General features: G+C 40.3%; 2 protein-coding genes across 7 annotated transcripts in view; one reads left to right on the top strand and one right to left on the bottom strand.

Moving 5' to 3' along the window:
• Window positions 1–1185: 1185 nt before the first annotated feature.
• On the bottom strand, window positions 1186–10083 carry slc66a1l (solute carrier family 66 member 1 like). 3 transcript variants are annotated; one of them, XM_026193447.1, is made up of 8 exons: window positions 9923–10083; window positions 9229–9601; window positions 8991–9120; window positions 8747–8834; window positions 7741–7850; window positions 7545–7646; window positions 6083–6268; window positions 1186–3015 (listed from the first exon to the last, which is right to left on the bottom strand). In XM_026193447.1, exons 2-8 carry the CDS (start codon window positions 9429–9431, stop codon window positions 2899–2901), a joined length of 936 nt encoding a protein of 311 aa, XP_026049232.1. In that variant the 5' UTR covers window positions 9432–9601; window positions 9923–10083; the 3' UTR covers window positions 1186–2898. The 3 variants fall into 3 exon arrangements, with proteins under 3 accessions (XP_026049232.1, XP_026049233.1, XP_026049234.1); XM_026193448.1 differs by lacking the exon at window positions 9923–10083 and adding an exon at window positions 9780–9838; XM_026193449.1 differs by lacking the exon at window positions 9923–10083 and having other exon boundaries at window positions 8991–9116; window positions 9229–9379.
• Window positions 10084–11725: 1642 nt separating this feature from the next.
• The window catches only part of veph1 (ventricular zone expressed PH domain-containing 1), a 95234-nt gene continuing 84279 nt past the window's right edge, over window positions 11726–22680 (top strand). For 2 of the 4 annotated variants that reach the window (XM_026191529.1, XM_026191532.1), the window contains exon 1: window positions 11726–11884. The gene's annotated coding sequence lies outside the window, so the exon portion shown is untranslated. Of the gene's footprint in view, window positions 11885–21540; window positions 21580–22126; window positions 22255–22680 lie in introns of those variants that run through there. The other 2 variants (XM_026191531.1, XM_026191530.1) reach the window with 2 other exon arrangements.

Raw genomic sequence — 22680 nt, 5'->3', positions numbered from 1 at the left:
TTAACTGTGAGTCTATAAAACAGAACATCACCAAATGCTGTTTCTTTCCTGGAGTTGCTCTGCCAGACCTTCACAGTTGCTGCTCGTTTCTGGGTCTCTCTGCCTTCAGTTTTGTATTTAATAATTGAGAAGCCTGCTCTGTTGGGTTGGGATCAGGTGATTGGCTCGGCCATTGAAAAATATCCAATTTCGCTGCATTGAGAAACTCTTGGATGCTTTGCGTCAGTATTATTTGCACCGTGGAGCGCTGTATGCGGTGGTCCTGAGAGGCCCGACTTACAAAAACACCAACATTTAATATGGGAATACTGCAGAAATACAGAACACAACGGAAGTTCAATAAAATACAACGGAAGTGTTTCTGCTATAACAGCTGAGGCAAGCTGGAAGAGTAATGTGTTTTAATTGAGCCATACAATACTGTACATGTTTGGTATTAGACTGTTGGCTTGTCGCTTCCAGGGGTCTGTTATGACCTTTTGCTGCATGTCCTTCTGTTTGTGTTATATGTGCTTTTGCAGCATTGTTTTCAGAAGTCGCGCATGGAGTTTGAGCGCTCATGGTTACTGTAGCTGTCTGATCGACTCTGTGGCATTTTGTATGAGTATAGCCTGTACACTTCACAATTCAGCCTGCTACTTTACGTCACCCTTAGACACTAGTGCCCAGCTTCCAATGGCAGCTATACAAAGCTATGCCATAAAACTGCCTCCACTATGAGCCAATTTTTCCTCCATACTTGCCTCTTTCCATAATTCTGGTATAAATTTATGTTGTTATTCTGTCCAAATATTTTTTTAGTCTTTTTCTCCCAGAACTGCTACTTCAGGCTATTTTGGATGTTTTCTAGCAAAGTCTGCTTGAGTCAGTGAAAATGGAGGACTGTGCATAAAATTGGCTGTAATTCATAAACAGTTAATGCAACATTTTGATAAAACCCCTTGAAGTAGAGCTGAAAGCCTGCATTTCAATCGCATCTCGAGTTTTGGATTTAAAATCCACTGTGGAGGTGCACAGTTTCGTTCAGCAAACTACGGACATGACTGAGAAGACATTGTAAACTTGTACATTTCTGTGACTCAAAGACAGAACCTTCAAACTTTGATGTGAAATTTGAGACCAAATTCTTGATTTCTTTCAATCAAAACAGTACATAGTATATTTTAGAAAGATACAATGGAGTTATTTAAACTTGGCATAATACACATTTATTAAAAGGCAACACAATGGAAGATTAAAAAAGGAAATAAAATAAACCCATCTCAACAACTTATATATATGCTCCACAGTCTGTAGCAGCAAAAGGTCCTAATAATATATTCAATACAAAAACAATCAGAGAAACAGGAACATTTTGAAAATACAATAAATCACTAGAAGTACTGAATTATTAGTGAAGAAGTTATTATTGCATATTTGCAAATGAATTTTCTCGGGCTAGTACTGGGACTAATGACTAATGGTTTGTTTGTTTTTTAACACAAAAAGATGCCCACACTTGCCTGAGGTAGAGAAATCTGCAGAACTGAAGTTAAACAGATGATCAGGTTAAAAGTGACTATGCCACATACATGTTGTATGAGAAAACCATCTGTCAGAAGAAAGAATATAATTCACTAGTAACTAATTTACTATGAATTAACTAATATTATTAAGACTATTATTATTATTATTAGCATTAGTCTAAATCAATACTTGCAAAAAAATATAATCATAAGATGAAACCACTCATCTATTAGTACACCATTTTTTTCCTTTCTCTCCTCTGTTGTCATCTATTCAATTAGCATTAGTTCTGGGAACAACTGTAAAGAAGCTAATAAGGACACGCTACGAAATAATGCAAATAAATTTGGCTTGACAAGAGCATACTCTCTCCCACAAACCCGATGACAGATTAGACACGTGGACTAATTTTATAATGCTCCTATTTTTAGATAACGTCATTGAACGCGTCTTCTTTCTTTTTTAATAAACGTTATAACATTTTTAAAAAGACAATGCCAGCACACGGAAACTTAAGAGAGGACATCTGCAGGGAGGTCATAATCAGGGACTTGGAAGGACAAACAGTTCAACTGCTGTTTTTAAGAAATACAGTTTCTTAAGTTATTATCTACTTTAACAATCTGATTCACATTAGCTTAAAAACAGTGATGTGTTTATGCAATGCATTTATATTAAGACTATTAACAGTTTTAAAGGGTACACACTGTTTCTCCTGGTGGACAACAAAGAGAACGCAAAGCAAAGAAATCCACTAGTCCTTAAACATTAAACACGAAAAATCCTTTTCACATTATATAACACTATCAGATTCACATTAAAACATCAGAGTTGGTTCTTTTTATCCCAGCGTTGTCTCGTATGGCTGTAAAGGGTTAGCTACAGGGCCACAAAGTGAGATAAGACCAATGTAATTCCACACTTCTGTGCTTACTAGGGGAGTATTTGGAAAATTTGCTTTCGTTGGCTTTTGGTGCTGATACCTACTATCTTAAAAAATATATTAATACATCAGGTTCCGCAGATACTGGCAAAGGTTTCATTTTAGAAATGGCTAATTGGTTTTAAGAGCCCTATTTTAAACATGGAAGCTCACTGATTGCTTTTAAATATAGTTTTTCCATCCATAAACAAAATCAAGAGGTCCAAGTGCAAAAATGACCCAAGTCATGCAGGCAAGCCAGACTAAAGAGAAACTATGGAAGAGCTTCTAAACTGGTAGTTAATCTCCAGTGTTAAGGAAACTGTTACCTCCTCTTTCTTTCTTTATTAACACACTAAACAGGAGATTGTCCTCTTGTGTGCAAAGAAAATGAGACTCATGTTCAGCAACCCCTGAGAGCTCCAAACAAAGACTGATAGTCCAATCGCTGCTGGTGTTTGATCTCTGTCCTACAACACTGTCAGCTCCTCTTCCTCACTCAGAAGAGGTTCCACCTCTGGGATATGGCGTAGCGCACTGCTTTTGGCAGAAATGTTCTTCCTGTACATGATGAACTGGGCAGTTACCTGATTCGGTCAAGGGTTGTACGGACACTGTAAGTTCAGACATTTTACAACTGCAATATCAAAAAGGTTGGGACACTGTGTAAAATTGAAATAAAATCAGAAAGCAATGATTTGCAAATCTAATAAACCCATATTTTATTCACAACACAACGTGGAAAACATAGCAAATGTTGAAACTGAGAAAATTTAGCATGTTAAGTAAATTTGAGGTCATTTCGAAGCAATGACTTAGCAGCTTTCTATTCCTAACCTTAACACATTTATAGATTCATGTCAGCCCGCTGTCATGCCTCCACACGTGTAGGTTCATTCCAACCTGCTCTCATGCATCCGAACGCGTAACATAGTAACGATTTGTCACAGTCGTTGGTATGTTACACATTGGGATGAAAACCTGTTGAATAGCAACGTGACTGGGTATAAAAAGAACATCTAAGAGACTGGTGTTTCTCAGAAATGAAAAGACTGGCAGCAGCCAGTGCTACCCCTCAGCCTCTTGGCAGACGCACCTATGGTATGAATGTTAAAATCCTACGTCGCCTTGTTCTCAAGTTATCGCACTCACATGATTTTCCTCCCTCTGACCTTGACCTTAAGGCTGAAGTCACTGAAAACCTACCAACCTACTAAAATCTGTCTTTAAATTATGAGAGAATTTTAGAATAATGTTACTCAGTGTAAAATAGTGAAGACTTGGAATATCTTATCGTCTAAGTATCATCATCAAAAGATTCAGAGAATCTGGAGAAATCTCTGTGTGCAAGAGACAAGGCTGAAAATCAACACTGGATGCTTTTGATCTTTGGGCCCTCAGGCAGCACTGCATTAAAAACATGATTCTGTGATGGAAATCAGTGCATGGGCTCAGGAACACTTGCACAAATCACTGTCTGACCACAGTTCACCATGATATTCATGAATAAAGATTGTAGCTCTGTCATGCAAAGAAGAAGACTTATATGAACACCGTCTTCTCTGAGCCAAGGCTCATTTAAATGGTCTAAAGCAAAGTGGAAAACAGTTCTGTGGTCAGAAGATTTCAAATTTGTTTGGGAAAACATGGAGTAGAGGGACCAACGTCTTTTTCAGGGAAGTCCTAGCAGATTTCAGCAAATGCTAAACCACATGCTGCTGCCATCACAACAGCAGTTTCACAGTAGAAGAGTCCAGGGGCCCGTTCTTCGTACCTCGCTAAGTAAGTTAGCTGGATTTGATTGTTGACGATTTCGCGTGATCTTGGATCGTTCGGTTCCCCGAAGCTCATCCGGGACTTGCTGCCATAGCAACAGAGTCGTAAGCGTAAACCTGCTCGGGAGCAGGTTTACTTTATGTAAACAGGATTAGATCGCGGCCACGCAGGTATGTCCGCTTCATTTATACGAAAGCAACAGCGATATTCCACCACTGTTTCACCATAAATAAATAACATCAATGTAACTAAAGACAATGCAGCACTTGATCCTTTTATTGATTTCACACAGATACATACAGGTCATTTCCTAAAAAAGGGAAATGTACTATTAACATTCTATTACATGTATGTGATTATTACAGATGTAATTCATATTTCAGAGTAGCAATTGCAAATTACTTCGTGTAATCAAGATGAGAGACCACGGCTATAAAAGCGAAGGTGGATTTGGGAAGTCTGTCGCAGCCATGTCCTGTCCGTATACGCGACCAACCCATTGCGGAAGGTGCAAGATTGATAAGGAGAGTCCTCAGAATCCAGCGTATATTGCGGGACAGACAGGATCCTTTAGCTCAGCGCGACAGTGTGCTCATAGAGAGATATCGATTTTCCCGTGAGGGTATTATTTACTTAACCAACTTGTTGACGAGGGGGTGCAGGACCACCACCTGTCTTTTTTTTGCTCTGCCCTTTTCTTGGTTGCTGTTATGAACAAACAGATTATTCCAGGGTCTCTTTTCAAGAGACGACAAGCAATATAAGTGATAAATATTACCATTCTGTAGAATATTCTTATATTTCACTTTTACCTGTTCCCATGTTCTAGTGGGTCCTGTTGTGGCTCTAATGTGAAAGGGGATATAATATAACATATTATAATATAATATAATGTAATATAATATTGGATAATATAGTGTGATATGATAAATCTACCCTACCGCCTACTGGTGTTGGCCAGAGGGGCCGATGGCACGATATGGCAGCCTGGCTTCTGTCAGTCTGCCCCAGGGCAGCTGTGGCTACAACCGTAGCTGCCTCCACCAGTGTGTGAATGTGAGAGTGACTGAATAGTGGCATTGTAAAGCGCTTTGAGTGCCTTGAAAAGCGCTATATAAATCCACTCCATTATTATTGTTATTATTAAATTACTTACGAGTTTAATTTGTCAGCAACTTTCTGCCAGCCCTCTCTCCTTGCTTTTGCAGCCTTTGCAGTGTTCCCTTGCGTTCTGATTAAACTCTGAAACTCCTGAAATCCCTCACTCAAGAGTTCTTGCTCTGCTGCCGAAAAATACCGAGCCGAGCGCGCTCCGTCGACATTTTCGCCGACCAATCAGAGGGTTGCCGATCAATGTTTCCACTATCGATGCGTAGCCCCTTTTACGACACCCAGTGATGTCACATTACTGCGTCCAGCTGTACTAATCGTCAACAGCAGGTGTGTTCGGGGAACCGGATTAGCGAGCTCACGGTTAGCGCGATGGTTTGGTCTTGGATGTGTCATTTGATCTTGGATGTAGTGAGCGAGGTACGAAGAACGGGCCCCTGGTGCTGAAGTGGGACGGTACACAGTGGTAAACATGGACATTAAACTCTAAATTCAGCTTATTTTTTCCTGTAAATAATAAACCATTTAAACATTTGACATGTTCTACTATCAAATTTGCAAATCACTGCATTTATTTTATTTACATTTCAGACAGCTGTTTTCTAATTGGGGTTGTACACAAGTTGGGACAAAATCAGCATGCTGAATGCTTTAAATTTACTGCACATGCAAAAACATTACAAGCAATATTACCCTATTATGATTTATCGGGTCAGATTTTGCATTAAGTTTGTACAGTTGGGCTTATTATTATTATTTGAAGGATACAAAACAGTCGAGTATGAGGACTCCCAGGCTGCCGATGAGCCAGGCCAGATGTTTGACGATGAAGTTCTGTTTGGAGCCCTTCAATGCCGGAAGGACAACTATGACGCTCAGCCCATACGTCCCATTACCCATCATGGCCAGGGCGAACAGCAGGTAGGAGGTGCCCTCTGTAGACTGTCGCTGGAACTAGAATAGTTAACAGATAATTAACAGACAAACAAGAAGCACCACAGCAGTCTTACACTGGGCTTATAGCGACTCTTATTGTTAGCAGGGATGGCCAGAAACATTTGTCTGATTGGTCTCCCACAGCTACAGCCGGATAAAAATGGCAACTTTCCCTGTAACGATGTCTTATGTGAAGGTTTAAACTTTGCCTCGATGTCTGCTGGGATACCTCACCACAAAAGAAGAAAAAAGGAATTTAAACAACTAAACAACAAGCGTAATTTAGTGCTAATTTGGTGGAGTTGGATTTTTCCTGGCCTCTTTATAGCACCACCTGTGACAACAACTCCTGGTTTCATGAAGCCCCCCCACACACAAAAACCCAGAGTCACTGTCAATGAAAAAAAAGAGTTAAGTACATGTTGTTTCACTTACATTAATCTCAATTCAGTGGACTTGCACTCCAAACAAACAGACACAGAGAACCTCAACAAGATTAAAGGATAAGACTAGATTTATTGAATTGCTTTATTGGTATCAACAAATCCCCAAAAGAGATAACAGCCAACAGCGAATTCATCCTACTAACAAACAGCAGGAAGCATGTGTGCTTCACATAAACAGGCTGGCTTTGTTCATCGCATCTATCACTGAAAGGATGAGGAAAGGCAGTATCCATCCGATATTAAGAAACCAAAGACACATTTCAACCATGAAAGATAAAATGGAGTTTTACACTCTGCTGTCGCTGCTAAATTCAGTCCGTCCCTGAAGAAGTGGTTAGCAGCAGAGTATGAATATCCTGCTGATTATTCCCCCACAATGTCAGGCAACAAGTGAGCGTATGTGAGAGAAACTCTGAAGGGAATCCTAAACAGCAACAGTTTTAATTGTTTTGTAGACTTGGAATGACATTTTGGACGTGCTCTAACATGTTTACATTTCCACAGGGGCAAAAGCGACCTAAATGATTTACAACATCATGGGAGTCCATGTTTTGTGCCCAGAAGTCTCTCTGGCACTAGCACGCTACTGAGACAATCCCCTCTGGTGATTAATCGCTGCAATCGAGCCAATGTGTTTCTTCAGCACAACAGCGCCATTGTCTTCAACGCCTGGCTTTCATTTTGACACACATGCAGTATTCACAAATATCCATACTTCACCATCTTCTCCATCCCAATTTATGACCAACTCATACATAGTAATTTGAGCTTTCCACAAACCTCCAATCCAAACACACAAACCATGTTTCTGAGAATAAAGTGAGTCAAAAAAAAAAAAAGTTACTTACATTTTTATGGATTTGTGGAAAACGGGAGCAGAGGTAGAAAACAGATGCCAAATATCCACATACATAACCAGTGATTTCCACTGACTTGGAGCTGGCTGGACTCTGGGTAAGATAACAGTGAAATAAAGAGAAAAGAGTTAATGCTGCACCTACGGAAGAGTGGGTAATCTCAAGTGGAAAGGTGTTTGCGTCTTACCTGAGTGTTTAAATGTGAACCGTTGTCTATAATGAGCTTGGGTAAAGCCAGGAGTGCTAATGTCCCAGCGCCACACCACATGAAGCACACCCACTTCAGCGCGGGATTTTCTAAACGACAAACACACACAAACTCAGTAACAAACGTATCCAGCAACAACAAAAACAGTACCTGTAGGTTCAGTCTTGCTTAGGCAACAGTATAATTAAGATTACTACCCAATGAAGTTTGCAGAGCAGTGCAAATCAGATAAGGGCAGCACGACAGATGTTTACACTGACTACACAAACATTATGTAGGAGTAGGATGATAACTGGATATAAATAACTTGAATAACTATTGTATAATATTAAACCCTACTCTACACCCCTGCAAGGTTTTATCACAACTCATTCAAAACTTTTGGAGCTATAAATAAGACACACGGAAACATTACCAAAAACACAACCTCCTTGGTGGAGGTAATTAGACATTCACCCCATTTTTCCATTAGCACTGCCTGAATTCTTACACATTGTTAGACACTATAGGATCACACAGTTGCTGAAGATTTGTCTGCTGCATGACCACGATGCGATTGTCCAGTTTTATTGAGCCTATGTAAACTGTATCCTCGGTTTCCTGTTCTTAGCTCTGTACTCGGTGTGGTCTTCTGCTGCTGCAGCACATGTGAAATGCGTCAAGGTGAAATGTGCTGTGCATTCAGAGATGCTCTTCTGCATGTGTTGTTTGTAATGTGGTTATTTTATTTGTCTTCTTATGTACTCGAAACAATCTCTTTTATCCATTCATCTGCTGCTCACTGGATACTTTCTGTTTTTTGGACCATTCTCTATAAACCCCTGAGATGGTTGTGATGGAAAATGCTACATAACAAGTGCACAAAAGTCTTGCGTTACCCATCACTTCTTTATGTTATAAGACTTTTGCACAGTGCTGTATTTAAACCAGGCATCATGCTTTGCCAGAGGTTTAACCTAAGAGCAGAGACGGTGTCAGGACTCACTTCTGCTGGAGCTGTTTTTGATCTTATAGTAGAGAAACTGGGAGACGAGAATCAAGTCAGTGAAGATGTAAAACACCACTGTGACAACCTGAGAGTGGGACAAATCAAGAGAGAGAAATGTCAAGTAAAATGAAAAAAAGAAAATCAGTATCAGGATAATGACTATCCCTTCAAAAGCTTGATAGAGATTCACACTGCACAGCCAGCAGACCTCAACCAGCCAGGCTGAGTTGTCTGTGTTCACCTGAATGGGCAGCTGGCTAGTGAGATAGCATCCAGCGAAGCTGGTCAGGTCTCCACTGAGGAGGAAGACGAGAAACCCAAAAGACATGGCCTCCTCCACTTTTCCATTCCGATAGGCCTCATAGACCTGCCTGGAAAGACCCAGCAAGTCAGATTAAAGACAAATATAAGACATTAACATTTCTGACTGGCTGAGCTGGTTGCACGATAAGCCGACAATAATCAAAGTAATTACTCACGGTATCGTGGACAACAAAAAACAGAACATGGATATGAGTCCTATCACAACACTGCAGTACTCCCAGATGTTGTCCACACATTCCTCAAGCAGGTAAAGGATCCATGGTGTCCCGTTGACACACAGCGGTCTGCCCTGAGATGGAGCAGTCCAGTTGTTGATGGCCACATCTGCACTCTTGCCTGGAAAACGCCCGCTGGCCATGAGGAGAGACTGATTTCCTCTACCTCCTCCTCCTTTTCCTCCTACTTCAACTTTCTAAGTAGCCTGGGTGTGTTTTTGTTTTGTCAACAAAGCTAAAGCCTGGAGAAAGCAGATTTATGTGGCACCACTACCTGCCTGTACAAACAGACTTCTTATGTCATTTCTCGAGTCTGAAAGACAGAAAAATAAAACAGACAGTGAGCAAAACGAACAAAGAAAACTGTGGAAGGTACAGAGGAAAGAACATAAAGTGTTAGGTCCATCCCAAATCAGTAATTACGTCTACATTTTAAAAAATACGTCAGTAAGCGATAAGTTTGCTCATGGTGCACGCTCAGTCTGGCCTACCCACGCTCACAGCTGTCCAGAGAGCCACTTGTGGTGTTTATGTGGACGCAATCATGCTTCAGGCTAATTTAAATGGATTTGGAAGAGATGCTAACAAACAAACAAACATACAAAAAACATAATTAAGTTCAGTGACCGCTCACCTGACTAAAACGGACTCGTAAAAGACTCCAGGCTGTTTGCTAGTTTGTACAAACTTCACCAGCATCCTCACACGTTCAAGCCCTTTGAAAAAGATTACGGATAGCTTCTCCGTCCACCATCAGCGGTCTCCTGTGTGAAGCGGGCCAGGATAAGATGCAACATCCGGTGCGAATTCAAAGTAAAATCCTCTTTGAGGACAATTTAATACTGCTTGAGAAATTTACAATATAATGCCAGGCTATTTATTAATTTAAAAATAATATCTCTTTTTTTGTAAACTGGGATACTTAATTTGTATATATTTATGTAGAAAACATTTTTTCAAAGTTGTACCCAGGTACGTATTTACGAAAACAGCATACGCTATAGCAAAAGTCATGTGTGTTTTTATTTCAATGCCACAGTAGAATGTATTTTCGTGTATAATATACAAATACATATTTTTGACGTTAATAGTTCCCATTCATTTCTCATGTACTTCATTCACGTATCGCTCCATGAAGTAGACAAAATCATGTGCTTTTATTTTGAAGGCACCGCAAAATGAAGTCTCACGCCGGACGCGATGCCTGGGAAAATACCACCATCTACTGACCAGAGCAATGAATGAATGACGTCAATACAGTGAAAAACTATATCGCCTTTGCTACAAGCCTTTTCCCCCCTACGGAAGCGTAGAGCTGCCACCCAGGCAAACGTGAAAGTTTTTATAACGTGAAAAGTTTATTGTTCTAACAAGATACTTTTCCTGTTTGTACAATATTCTATCATGTTTGTACAATATACTTTTCACGTTTGAACAATATACTTTTCACGTTTGAACAACATAATATCAACAATAACGTGATATTATGTTGTTCAAACGTGAAAAGTATATTGTACAAACATGATAGAATATTGTACAAACAGGAAAAGTATCTTGTTAGAACAATAAACTTTTCACGTTAAACGTGATACACTTGTATTTTTCTTTTGCCTGGGTGGCAGCTCTACGCTTCCGTACTTTTCTTCCTTATTACATTTTTATATTATCAAAAACTAATGTAAACACCAGCATATACAATACAACCATCATCACACAACTAATAATAACCCACCTGTAATAACAGCAATAATATGCTGTAATATGTTTCAGTTGAAGTACAATTTGGCACTTCATTTCTAATCCGATATGGGCATTTCAGATTAGTTTTTATTGCTTGAAAGTGTTGAATTGTAGTTTCGTTTCTGTTATTTTCAGTCTCAATTTTAATATTTACTTTTATTGTATGAATCAGAATCAGAATCAGAATCAGTACAGGTGTTACAAGATTTTATTTTTTTATTTTTTTTAGCCAAACTAACTGATGTGTCCTCTATATTTTTTATAGTTAGTTTTCCAAGTTCACTAAATAATTTTATTAGTTTTATTTTTTTCAAAAGTCTAGTTTTTATCTTTATTTTAGTTAACTGAAAAGATTTGTTCACATTTAGTTTTAGTGTTTAGTTTTAGTTAACTATAATAACCTTGGCCACGCCTGACGCTTGAAAACCATATGATTTCTTTGTTTTCTTTTGTTTCGTTTTTGCATTATTTTATTTTTAAAAATTTTTTTAAATGAACCATTGGGTTAACTAATCGTGTCACAAAAAGCGAGTCCTGTTTAAAGATCGCTTTAACCACTGAAGCTGAGTTTGAAATAATCTCCATATTTTTCCGAGGGCTTCTGAACGCAGCGTCCTCACCTGTCCCTCCCTCCATACACCTGTTGCTCCGCGCAATCCGATCGGCCGCAAGATGGCGCACTTTCCCATGGTGACCGAGGAGGACGACAGTGAGGGTTGCTCTGAGAGAGGACCTGGATCTGCGCAGGGCTTTTTTTATTTGTGTTGCTATGTGAGGCTTTGGAGCGCGGTTTGAAGATACTGAGCGAGGATCCACATTCAGCGTCCGCGTGCTGTCGACGTGCTGCGTGGAGCAGGTAAGCTGTCCGAGTCCGTGGGTGTTTGGAAACGAAGCGGGCTGCTGGGAGGGGGGTTTCTTGTTGCATGCTCTCTGTCATAAGAGACGGGAATATGTCACCCACATTCCTTGATGTCGGGAAAGTTGACTGCACGAGTTGAAAGCAGTGGATGCACCACACACTTTCTGGTCGCCCACTAAGCCGACTTTTTTCCTGTCTTTACTGAGGATACCCCAGAATCCATGACGCCACAGATAAAGATAGCCTACTACTAAACCCGGGGGAGCGCGCAAGTGGATATGAGAGGTGTTTTCCTGGGCTGTCGCGCGTAAACACTCACAGTAATTCCGGGCTAAATGCGTGGTCATTTTGGGGGGAGGTAGTGTATCCTGGAAGGACGCGTGGCACCTCATCTTTTGAACATTTTGAAAATTTTTTGATGTCACAGAGTAGTCATCTGTGCCTCTCTGTTTCTCAGGGTAACATGCAAAGGAATGTGCTCCCGGAGCTTGAAAGGCAAGTTCAGTGGCATTACTCACATTTAGTCTGTGCATTTCTTCCCCTAATCCCGCGCTCAAATCCAGATCTATACTGTTGCTTCACTTGTATTTGTGTGAGAATACAGACGGTGTGTGTGTGTGTGTGTGTGTGTGTGTGTGTTTGTGTGTGGTGGGGGGGACTCTTCAAGGTCACAGACTTCAGACAGATGTTGATGTCCCAGGAAGGAAGGAGATTATCGTTCACTGTATGAACTTGAAATAACCTCTTAGTATTTTTGTGCATAAGATTTCTAAAATAAAATAACGTGTATATAATAACAAAGAAATACATATTTGTATTTGTGTGATTTAGCATTTATTCATGACACTTATATTGCTTATTATTTAGAATTTAAGGTACACTTAAATCCGTTGGGCATCTTTCTTTGCCTTTAGACAACAATTCTGATGGCAAAAGAGCCAAACGGGACAGGCCAAAAAAAAAAAAAAAAGAATTTAAGGTACACTCTTTTATTTTAAGTTCATGATGGCAGACCTTAGATTATTTGGAGTTATATTGCTCAACAGCTTTGCATTACCTTGGATATTTTTAGGAAACTAATTACAGAGTGCAAATTACGGGACAAAATTATTAGTCCTTGCTATGAAAAAGCTTTTTATTAGAAATTTTCCCAACTGTTTTTTTTTACTAGAGCGAGTAATTTTAACATAGCATTTCTGAACATGATACAGTTCTTTAGAAAGAATCAATTATTTCAATTTGTGCAAAATAACAAATATGTCATTAAAAAAATATTTCTCCACCTGAAAACCCAACCTTTTCATTGAGCTACAGCACAAACCACTGCTGTACTATGATGTGCTTTAACTGTGTAATGCACAATGCCTGTATAATCTAATTAGAATTCAGGGTTAGCATGCTATTTGCACAAAGTATAAAAACTTTAGCGAGGGTTTGAGCTGTCACTGAGAAAGCATCATGCCAAAAACACAACACATCAATTTAGACTTGTGAGAAAAAGTTGTTGATGCTCACAAAGCAGGAGATGGCTATACAACATCACAGTTTCCAAAAGTGTCATCAAAAAAATTCAACGAGAGCCACGTCGTATACAACAAGCCTGTCAGAAATAGGAAGATTTCCAAGACTTTGGAAAGAAAACTTGTGAGAGATGTGTCTAAAGGCCACAGAACCACTGCCAGGGCATTAGTGAATGACTTTTTCAGGAATTGTAGTCTCAAAGAAGAAAATCACTAGAACCCTGCAAAGGAGGGGGTACAGGCCAAGAAAAATTCCACTTCTTACTTATGTCAAAGACGACCTGGAGAAAGATTATGCTTACTGGAGACACATCCTTTGGTCAGATGAGATGAAACCACAGCTGTTTGGAGAAAGAAGGGAGAGCCGTACAATCCAGAGATCACCATCCCCGCGGTGAAGCACGGTGATGGGAGCAAAATGCTGTGAAGATGCTCCAGTGTATCTGAAACTGGGAATCTCATTAAGGTGGAAGGAATCATGAAGAAAGAAGGACGTGTGACAAACTCCAGCAGTCAGTAGCAAAACTGGATCTGAGTCATCCCTTTGTCTTCAGCACAACAACGAGCCAAAACATACGTCGCTCCTGCTGACCAAAGTTAACATAGCTCACTGGCCTGCACAAAGCCCTGACCTGAAGACCAAGATCCATGCCAGAAGACCATCAAATCTGGAGGAGCTGGAGAAATTTGCCAAACAAGAATAAGCCGGGATTGCTGATTTTGTTTCTATGTGCAAAGTAAAATAATGTAAGTAAATAAAATAAGACTAGGTTGTTTGGAAAAGCTGATTTAAAAACATTTCCTTGCTCCTCATTTGTAAATCATACTGTAGGTGATTATATATGACAGTAAAAGCCAACTTTCATTGCTCATTTCTGCGATTCATTCTGCTCACTCAGGAAACAGGAAGCCTGGATAACATGCAGGATGCAGGTTATGAGAACACTTCCAAGTTTAGAAACACATTAAACAATCACTTTCTAATAAGAATCACGTCCTGATGATGCTGTGAAAGCGTTCAGTCGGTACTCCTGAGTCAGGCCCGTACGCTGAATCCGGAGCACGCTTCCGCTCAGCTCGGAGCACGAGACCGAGTTCGGGCTGTGGAAGGCAGCGGGGAGTAATGAATAATGAATGGTCTTGAAAGTGTGCATGAGTGTTAGTTGGCTGAGTGTGGCGGTAATGCACATTTTCAACCAGCACTGCTCCCCCTCTGCTGTGGAAATCCTCTCAGCAGTTAAGAGTCTCGCAGCACAGCAGAGCCAAATCAGAGAAAAAAGAGAAGCCCCCAACCCAAACGTGCACTCTTTAGGGTGGATTCAGTGCTATTTGACACAGTTATGCCTGCAGAAAACATTTCGGGCTCACACACACACACACACACACACACACGACTACAAACACACAAAATGGAAGGAGGAATGAGCTCAACTCAGATTAGTCTATAGAGGCTCTTTGTTCTCTTTGATGTGTTCATTTTTTCAACCTGTCTAGAAGTTAAATTATTTTCACTTTCAGAATGTAGCACAGTGAGTCCTAAAATAAGTTTCTAGGCTGAAAATGAGAGTTTAAGTGATTACTCAAAAGCAGAAAACTAACTTTTAATCACAGATTATGTGTTTTTGGCATAATGTAGCAACAGCATGATGAGTATTACTAATATCCATTTATTTAATTATCAGAGGAGCCATTATTTTTTATAATTGTCAGCACAATCAATAAGTAGTGTAGTGGCCCATTTCGTCGAAATGTTAGAATCAATAAAAGGTATTTGTTACTATCAGTTGAGGTTTATTGTTTGAACTGTGTTATCTCAACTGCTCACTATGAGGCTAGAGAAACGAGTTTGTGAGGTCACGAACATAAACAAGATACACAAACAACAATATCTGAAATGATTATACTCAAAAAAAATGTCTTGTACTTTTTAGACATGACACAATATTTTTTTGAAGTAAAATGCAAATGAAATGTATAAAAATCAAAGTTTTATTTGTTCAAATAATTAATCAGTAAGGAAAATATGCTTGGCATAAACTGAATGTACATTTGTACAAAAAAGTACATTTCATTTGACCAGATTCCATCATATTGAATATTTACATTGCACTTATGTAACAAAATTAAATGGGAATTTACATGTAATCATTTTGGGTGTAAATATTTTTTTTTCCAGTGCATTATTGACATCAGTGACACACAGGATTGTTAGGTACAGGTTGTTTGTAGTTGGTTGTGCCACTTTCACCTTCAGAGCTATCTTAATTGGCCTAAAGAAGGTGCTGGAAACATTCGTCTTAGCTTTTGGTTCATATTGAGGTGCATCAGAGATGCTCTTCTGCACACCTTTGTTGTAACAAGTGGTTAATGGAATTACTGTCGCCTTCCTATCAGGCATTTTCATCCAGAGAACTCCTGCTCTCTGGGTGTTTCCTCTTTTTGAGACTATCTTAACCCTAAAGATGGTTGTGTGGGAAATTCCCATCAGATCAGCAGTTTCTGAAATACTCAGTGGCATGGTATGATGGTTATTTCAGCTGACATTATGATCAAGTGCTGATTAGATATATATTCCCTCCTCATTGCCACGGCCCCAGGACACAATCTACAATGACTCTGAAACCGTTGAGCTCACAGATCATCCTGCAGCCGCTGGGATTTCACTCACTCATACGTGGCACATAGATGAGTAGTTGTAGTGTGATGTCTGCGTGGTTCACAGACATCGAAGGGCACGTGGACAGCCACGGAGAGTGTCACATTCATACTCTGGTGACAAAATGTAGTTAATGTGGGTGTGGATTCAGACAATGGCATCCTCATAGATGTGTAAAGTATAACACCGCCTTTAAAGTAGATTGGTGCCAACGTGGGTAAATTGTGAAGGGCACATAAAGCAGAAATGATTTTATCTTTATCTGCTCTCCTTGCTTTAGTTGGTGTGACATCCATCAGTGTCACATTAAGTGTTCCTGTGGTCTCCTTTGTCTTATCACACCCATAGTGACCGCTCTCTGTAGGGATGGTAAGATATTCACTCCCGTGTTTTCCTCGCTCGCTCACTCTCTGTTTTTCTTTATCTTTTCTTTCATCAGGGTTTCACTGTAGCAGTTTTCTCCTGCTCATATCATACTGTAATTCCCAATCGTTGCTCCACAGCTGCGTAACTGCAGGACATAAATTATGGAGAACTTTCCCCTTTGTCCCACACAAGCACAAATGCACACACACACACACACACACACACACACACACACACACACACACACACACACACACACACACAGATTCACATATAATACAATACCTCTACAGTAGGCTCCTCGGGGGTCTATCTTTCAAGTCTTAACTCAGTTCTCCGCGGCAGTGTGGACCTATTTCCACAGATGTCTTCGGGGAGCCTTCATCGTACTTATTCATTCAATCCAAGGCATCAGTTACATAACTGATTGGCCCAGTTATAGAACAGCTACTTAACTAACCAGACTTTAATCAAGTAATCAATATGGAAGGTGCAGTCTTTTACGGATACGGCAGAAGGATTTTTGAGGACAAAAAAAGCCGTATTCTCACCATTTAAAGTATAAAAAGTAAAAATGTAAATAAAACTGAGAATATAAAATGACTCCTTTTAACTGCTGGAGACTTGAGATGTTCAGATTTGCTGAATAGATATTTGTTTGCTTTAATTGTATAAATGAAATTCACCGTAGTCACTCGTTGGTTGAGCGGTCACTGGTCCAGCCAGACAGGAGTAGATTGCAGTAGATCACCAAAAGTGGCCACAGCCAGCACGGATTAAAGACTGCCCCCCCCCCTCCAAACACCCCATGCATCAGGTTGTATGAGTGTGGGCCACACACACATTCTTAGAACTGGATTTACATTTTCCACCACAACTTTTTGAGGGATAACATTTTTCTATGGCAGTTGTTCCACACTAACACAATTCACCCATTGACATAGTAGTTTTATTGTAAGCCAAAACAATAATAATTTTAGTAACCATGGCCAATTTTTTTAATATAAATTTGTATCTATTTATGTACATTTTGGTTATGCGAGTCCTCATTCTGTACCTTTGCACTGGAACTCATATCTGCATAAACAAATGATGACTGTGCACCTCCCGAGAAATGCATCTGTGTCGGGTCGACCCGGACCGCCACGACCTGAATGGCATGGAAGGTTGTGGTGTAGGGTTCAAAAGAGTTTCCTGCTTGCTTCTTTATGTTGTAAATTAGGAGGTAGATTTTCCTTAGAAGTCTAAATCAAGCTTAAATTCAACGCATACCAATCAATAAAATACATTTCATTTGAATACATTTCATAGAAAAATAGTCTGTCTACACCTCTGAGGCTGTAGGCTCTGGGTTTTGCTGTATAAATAAAAATGTGTTCATTCAATGAGTTGGCCAAATTCGTCAGGATACGCTCTGAGTTACGAGGAGACCGTCAACAACCACCGTAAGCAGCAAACATTGACTTGTGCTTTGCAAATGAAGTAAACATGAACACGTACAACTCAATGTCGTTATTGAGATAGTTAAACTTTGGTTGACGAACCAAATCTTTCTTTCTTCCTCTTCATGAAGCTTCTGAATTCACGCTCAGCCTGATATGAATGCAGGGAATGCACAACGCAGGCTCTTTCTTCTATAGTCTCTTCTGTCTCCCCACAGCTCCTTTCTCAAGTTTTTTTGTGAGTGTGTGCGATGTCTTGCAGGCCGAGCAGGTGCACATTACACAGAAAGACAGGGCTGACTGAGCAGAGGGAGAGAGGAGGGAAAAGAGGGAGGGCTGGTCTGTCTTCATAGGCCATACAAAAGAGGCAGTGTTTTCTCTCCCCCTCGCAGTGTGCTGAATCAAGACAGTAGTGCCAGTGGTGGAGGCAAGGAAGAAGGAGAGGCCCATTGTCCTCACATAACCCCCTAACATTCGTATTGCCCTCCCCAAGCACGCACCCTCTGGTACCCCTCACCCAGTGGCACCCAGCTTGCCTTCAACATGTGGGTACCTGCTAGAGCGCTATTTCTTTGAATTTCCCTGGAATCATTTATCTTATCAGAACGGGTTTGGGGAAGACTGACAACACACCAACGACAAGACACTAGTTGTGTCTGTAAGCTTACAGACACAACTCACTGTGTGTTGTTAACTGTGGAACTGCAATTTGTGTTCTTCACATGTGCAGACGCATCTATTCCTGCACTGTAAACTTTTAGGGTGACGGTTAAGTGTGAGGTTAATAAATTTAAGGTAATGTAATGTCCTGTGAAAGAAATATGACTGCGTGTGTGTGTGTGTGTGTGTGTGTGTGTGTGTGTGTGTGTGTGTGTGTGCTCAAAGGCTGCATTCCTAAGCTTGTTGAGCCGTAGCTTGGTGATTAATAGTAACTAGCTGATTATTAAAGAACTGAAATTCCTGAGGCCCATTTTTTTTTCTCTGCTTGTACACACACGCACACACACACACACACACACACACACACACACACACACACACACACACACACACACGCACACTGCTACTCAGTTACTCAGGCGGGCTGTGACATAGTAAGAGTAGGAAAGGATACATTACATAACACAGCATTTCACTAGTAAGGAGAGACAGAAGCATACGTATGCTGTATGTAAAGGTGAATGCAAGTGTTGGAAACATAATCCATCTCCAGCTTTCTCTCAGTCTGGGACTCGGTCTGGTGGCTCCTCCATTCCTCATTCTTTCCTCCCCTTTGGTCGTTTCCATCTCTTTCCCATGCCTCTTTTCTTTTTCAGTCTTAGTTATTATTGGGGAAAGTAAGCTGACTCTGTTTTAAAGCTGGACTTATCCACCATTCATTTGTAAAAACAAGATTTTGGCTACCTCCGTGTTTGGTTTCCAGATAGGGATACCAGAAATTTAGCAGTCGGTACCAACACTAGTAGTATTACATGATTCTTGACTCCCACTTTGATGCCTAAATGATCATCCCATATACTGACACATCAATGGGGTGGCAGATTATTTATTTAAAATGTTAACTTTACATTTTGTTGACCACACACAGACTGAAATGTTAGGATGGTTGCCGAGCAGGATGCTAACGTTACAGTGTCATTATGTTGGCACTATTTTAGCTATTTTAGCCCATGGAACAAAATTGATTTCACACCGGTAGTGCCAGCTGTCTCAAACAAAACGTTAAAGTGCATTTCAGAATACCATAAGAAGGATAACATTGTGAATGTTGTTACTGTGAACAGAAAATTGAATTCTGGGTGCTGGTCTTATAGCCAACTTATTAAATTTGTAGTATTTTCTCTCTCTTACTCTAAATAAAACACAATAACATAATTTTTATATAGTTTGTGAGTCAGTTATCATCCCCCAATCACCCCACCAGTATTTCCATAGCTGACTCTGCCTTTCATATCGATGAGTTGGAGCAGAGCTAATGCTAGACTACAACACTTGCAGCCGTATGCCGCCCCCTTGCCTGCTGTTGTGTTTCCACAATTATGATGCCAAATGGCACTGTAGAAATCATTTCTGGTAACATCCGTAAACCAGATGTAAAGATTGAAGATTTGACTGAGGAACCTGCATGCCCAAACCGTAGTGAGCGCTAGCTACGCATTAAAGTTTGTTTGATGAAACATCTTTCTCCACGTTGGACATTAGTTACAAAATAACTGCGATGTTGTATTAAATACAACATCAAGTTAGCAATGCAAACACAAAAACAGTTAAGAAATTGTTAACTGAGTTCATAATTTAAGTGATGAGTCATTTAATTTTCTCACTAAAACTGTGTTTTGTTTTTTTTATTCGCAAACTGAATAATCATCCCCTACTGGCCATTAAAAGGAATGCAGGAATGCTGTTCAGATGCACAGCTTACATTCACCTATTATATACAGTTTGTGCTAGATACACATGATATTGCAGTATAATTCAGTTTCTACAGCTCTGAATGATCATCATGTCTTTAAAACACAAAACATTTTAGTCCAAATGAAGCTACAATTTATTTATTATGACTGGTGTATTAGACCATAACCCACTGAGCAAAAACTTACCGAAAAGACCTCTAAGCAATGTTGACATTTGGTATGTCTTTGAACTGTAGGAGGAAACCTGAGTACTCACACAAGCCCAAAGAAAACATGCAAATCCACACAGAAAGCCTACAACCAACCAACCGGGGGGGGGTTATACTCAAAACCTTCTTTCTCAGATGCCCTAATTTGTAGCCACATGTATACAAATAGCACAAGCACATTTGTTAAATATTAGTCTTTCCAATACGCTGCAAAGAGGACTCTTCAGCTTTCACTTTTTGAACAAATTTATATGTGAAGTGGCATATTTTTAAAGGCTTTGACTAGCTGACCAGATTTAGCCCAGAAAATGTCATCCATTGATGTCTGGTGCTTGGTGGGATTAGTTTTGAATGGCTGTACACACTCCCAGGAAAGTGTGTATGTCATACAGTACATCCTTATCAAAAAGTTAAGAAATACACAGTGTACAGGAGTATATGTTTGCAGTGTAAATAACAACACACTCATACTGTATTTTTGGGAACTCCTTGCACAGAGAGAGCTTGTGATTATTCACCTTCACAGCTGTGTGTTGGCCTGTCTTTGTGTGACAGATAAACCTCTTTGCTCTGTGTTTATGGCTGTTTTGGTGTTTCGGTCCCAAAGCCACAGCTCGGACCAGTAAGAATTCCCGATGTGGTATCCTGGCAATGGTTGGGTTTCCATGGCCGTCGCTGGCTTGGCAGGACAGATAACGGCCTCCCAAGTGGTCAGCTTTGTGCGTTCCTTTTGGTCTGGCTTGGGCTCGCTCCAGTGTGGCTTTCAGTGAAACGGTGCGAGGATGAGACGATGTCTGATTGTAGAGGGAAGCTGGTGCAGGAAGCAGAAAATGACACAGATACATATGTTTAGCTGCTCGTCCTCTCAAAGGAGGCAGAGTTCTGCTGTGAGCAAAGTCATCGTGATCACAGGCAGCAGACACGCCGGGTGGCTGCTTCAGAAAGAAGGCGTGCGCGAATACTTCAAACCGCCCAGAAAGCAGCGACAACGGCGAGAACAGCAGCGCGTTTACGTGTTTAGATTTCTGTATAGAAAATAAGGAGCGCTAAGCCAGTGATATGTCACACTTTTAGAAGCAGTCTCAGTGAGTGTGTATATGTGTGCGTGTGCATATGTAATCCTTTGCCCTTCCGGCGTCGCTCCGGTGTGAATGATTTAATGTTTAATTGAAGCTGACAAGAGTAACAGTAATGCAAGTAAATGGTTAACATGCTACTTTTCAGTTACCACAATTTTGAACTCCATTCATAACACCAGGACACTGTGTATTCTGTTCGACTCATTACCTTTATTTACTTTACCAATCATTATAATACATTATTTGTGCTATAGTGTAGAGTATAACAGTTAGAGTTGCACCAGATATGCAACATATTATTATCATGTTTTAACTTACTCATGCCGCTGAAAAGAGGGCAGAGATACAGTCTGCCAAAGCTCTCCTCTGCAGCACACATCCTGACTTTACTCGTCCTTTTAAACTGGATTTTGCTGGGGGTCAGCGGTGCTGGTGCTGCGTTGCTGCAGGACGATAAGCGTGCTGTGGATCACCCAGTTTTTACACAAAAAAAATGTTTTGTGTACACCGATCATAAACCTCTTGTTTTTTTTACTCCAAATACTCCATCCAGATTCGTGAGGTGGTCGCTCCTTGTGCAGGATTTTCAAGAAAGACAGAGAGAATGTGATGGCAGACGCGCTCTCTTGGTCTTTTGGAAGACGTCGGTGTTATGGCTGTTATTGCATTTCTTGCAGTTTAGTAAGTTATTTCTTTTTTTTAATTCTTTGTGTACCGGTGTGACGCCTCTAGCTTTGAGGATCTTTGAGTGTACCTGCGGGTCAACATCTGGCCATTTTAAAAGCCCTGGTTCCATCCTCGACCGGTAAACCTCTGTGAAAATGCGTGTTTCTTGTTTAGAGACCTTTGCAGCTCTTTGCAAACGATTAACCCACATGTTGTTTATGTCAGTGAAGCAGAGGGCGTGAACTGCATTTATCTTTTGCACAGTTTTCTTCTGCTTTGCTTATTTTAGGGTGTTAGGCTTACCACGTGCCTTTCATTCAGTTTTGTTTTCATTTATGTAAATACAATAGATAAAGATTAAAACTTTTATTTGCCATTTGTACATATGAGCTAGGTCTGAGTGCATAGCGCTTAGAGTCAGAGTCAAATAAATACACACAC

Source organism: Astatotilapia calliptera, chromosome 14 (genome assembly GCF_900246225.1).
Source record: "Astatotilapia calliptera chromosome 14, fAstCal1.2, whole genome shotgun sequence".
Taxonomy (NCBI): Eukaryota; Metazoa; Chordata; class Actinopteri; order Cichliformes; family Cichlidae; genus Astatotilapia; species Astatotilapia calliptera.
The sequence above is the reverse complement of the archived record's forward strand: the minus strand, read 5'-3'. Positions and strand labels throughout refer to the sequence as shown.

Coding starts and splice junctions, on each gene's coding strand:
- slc66a1l (XM_026193447.1), bottom strand. CDS start 9,431: ATGGCCAGCGGGCGTTTTCCAGGCAAGAGTGCAGATGTGGCCATCAAC. Junction 9,121..9,228: donor TTTTTGTTGTCCACGATACC/GTGAGTAATTAC, acceptor GGGTCTTTCCAG/GCAGGTCTATGAGGCCTATC. Junction 3,016..6,082: donor TCCTCATACTCGACTGTTTT/GTATCCTTCAAA, acceptor TGACCGAATCAG/GTAACTGCCCAGTTCATCAT.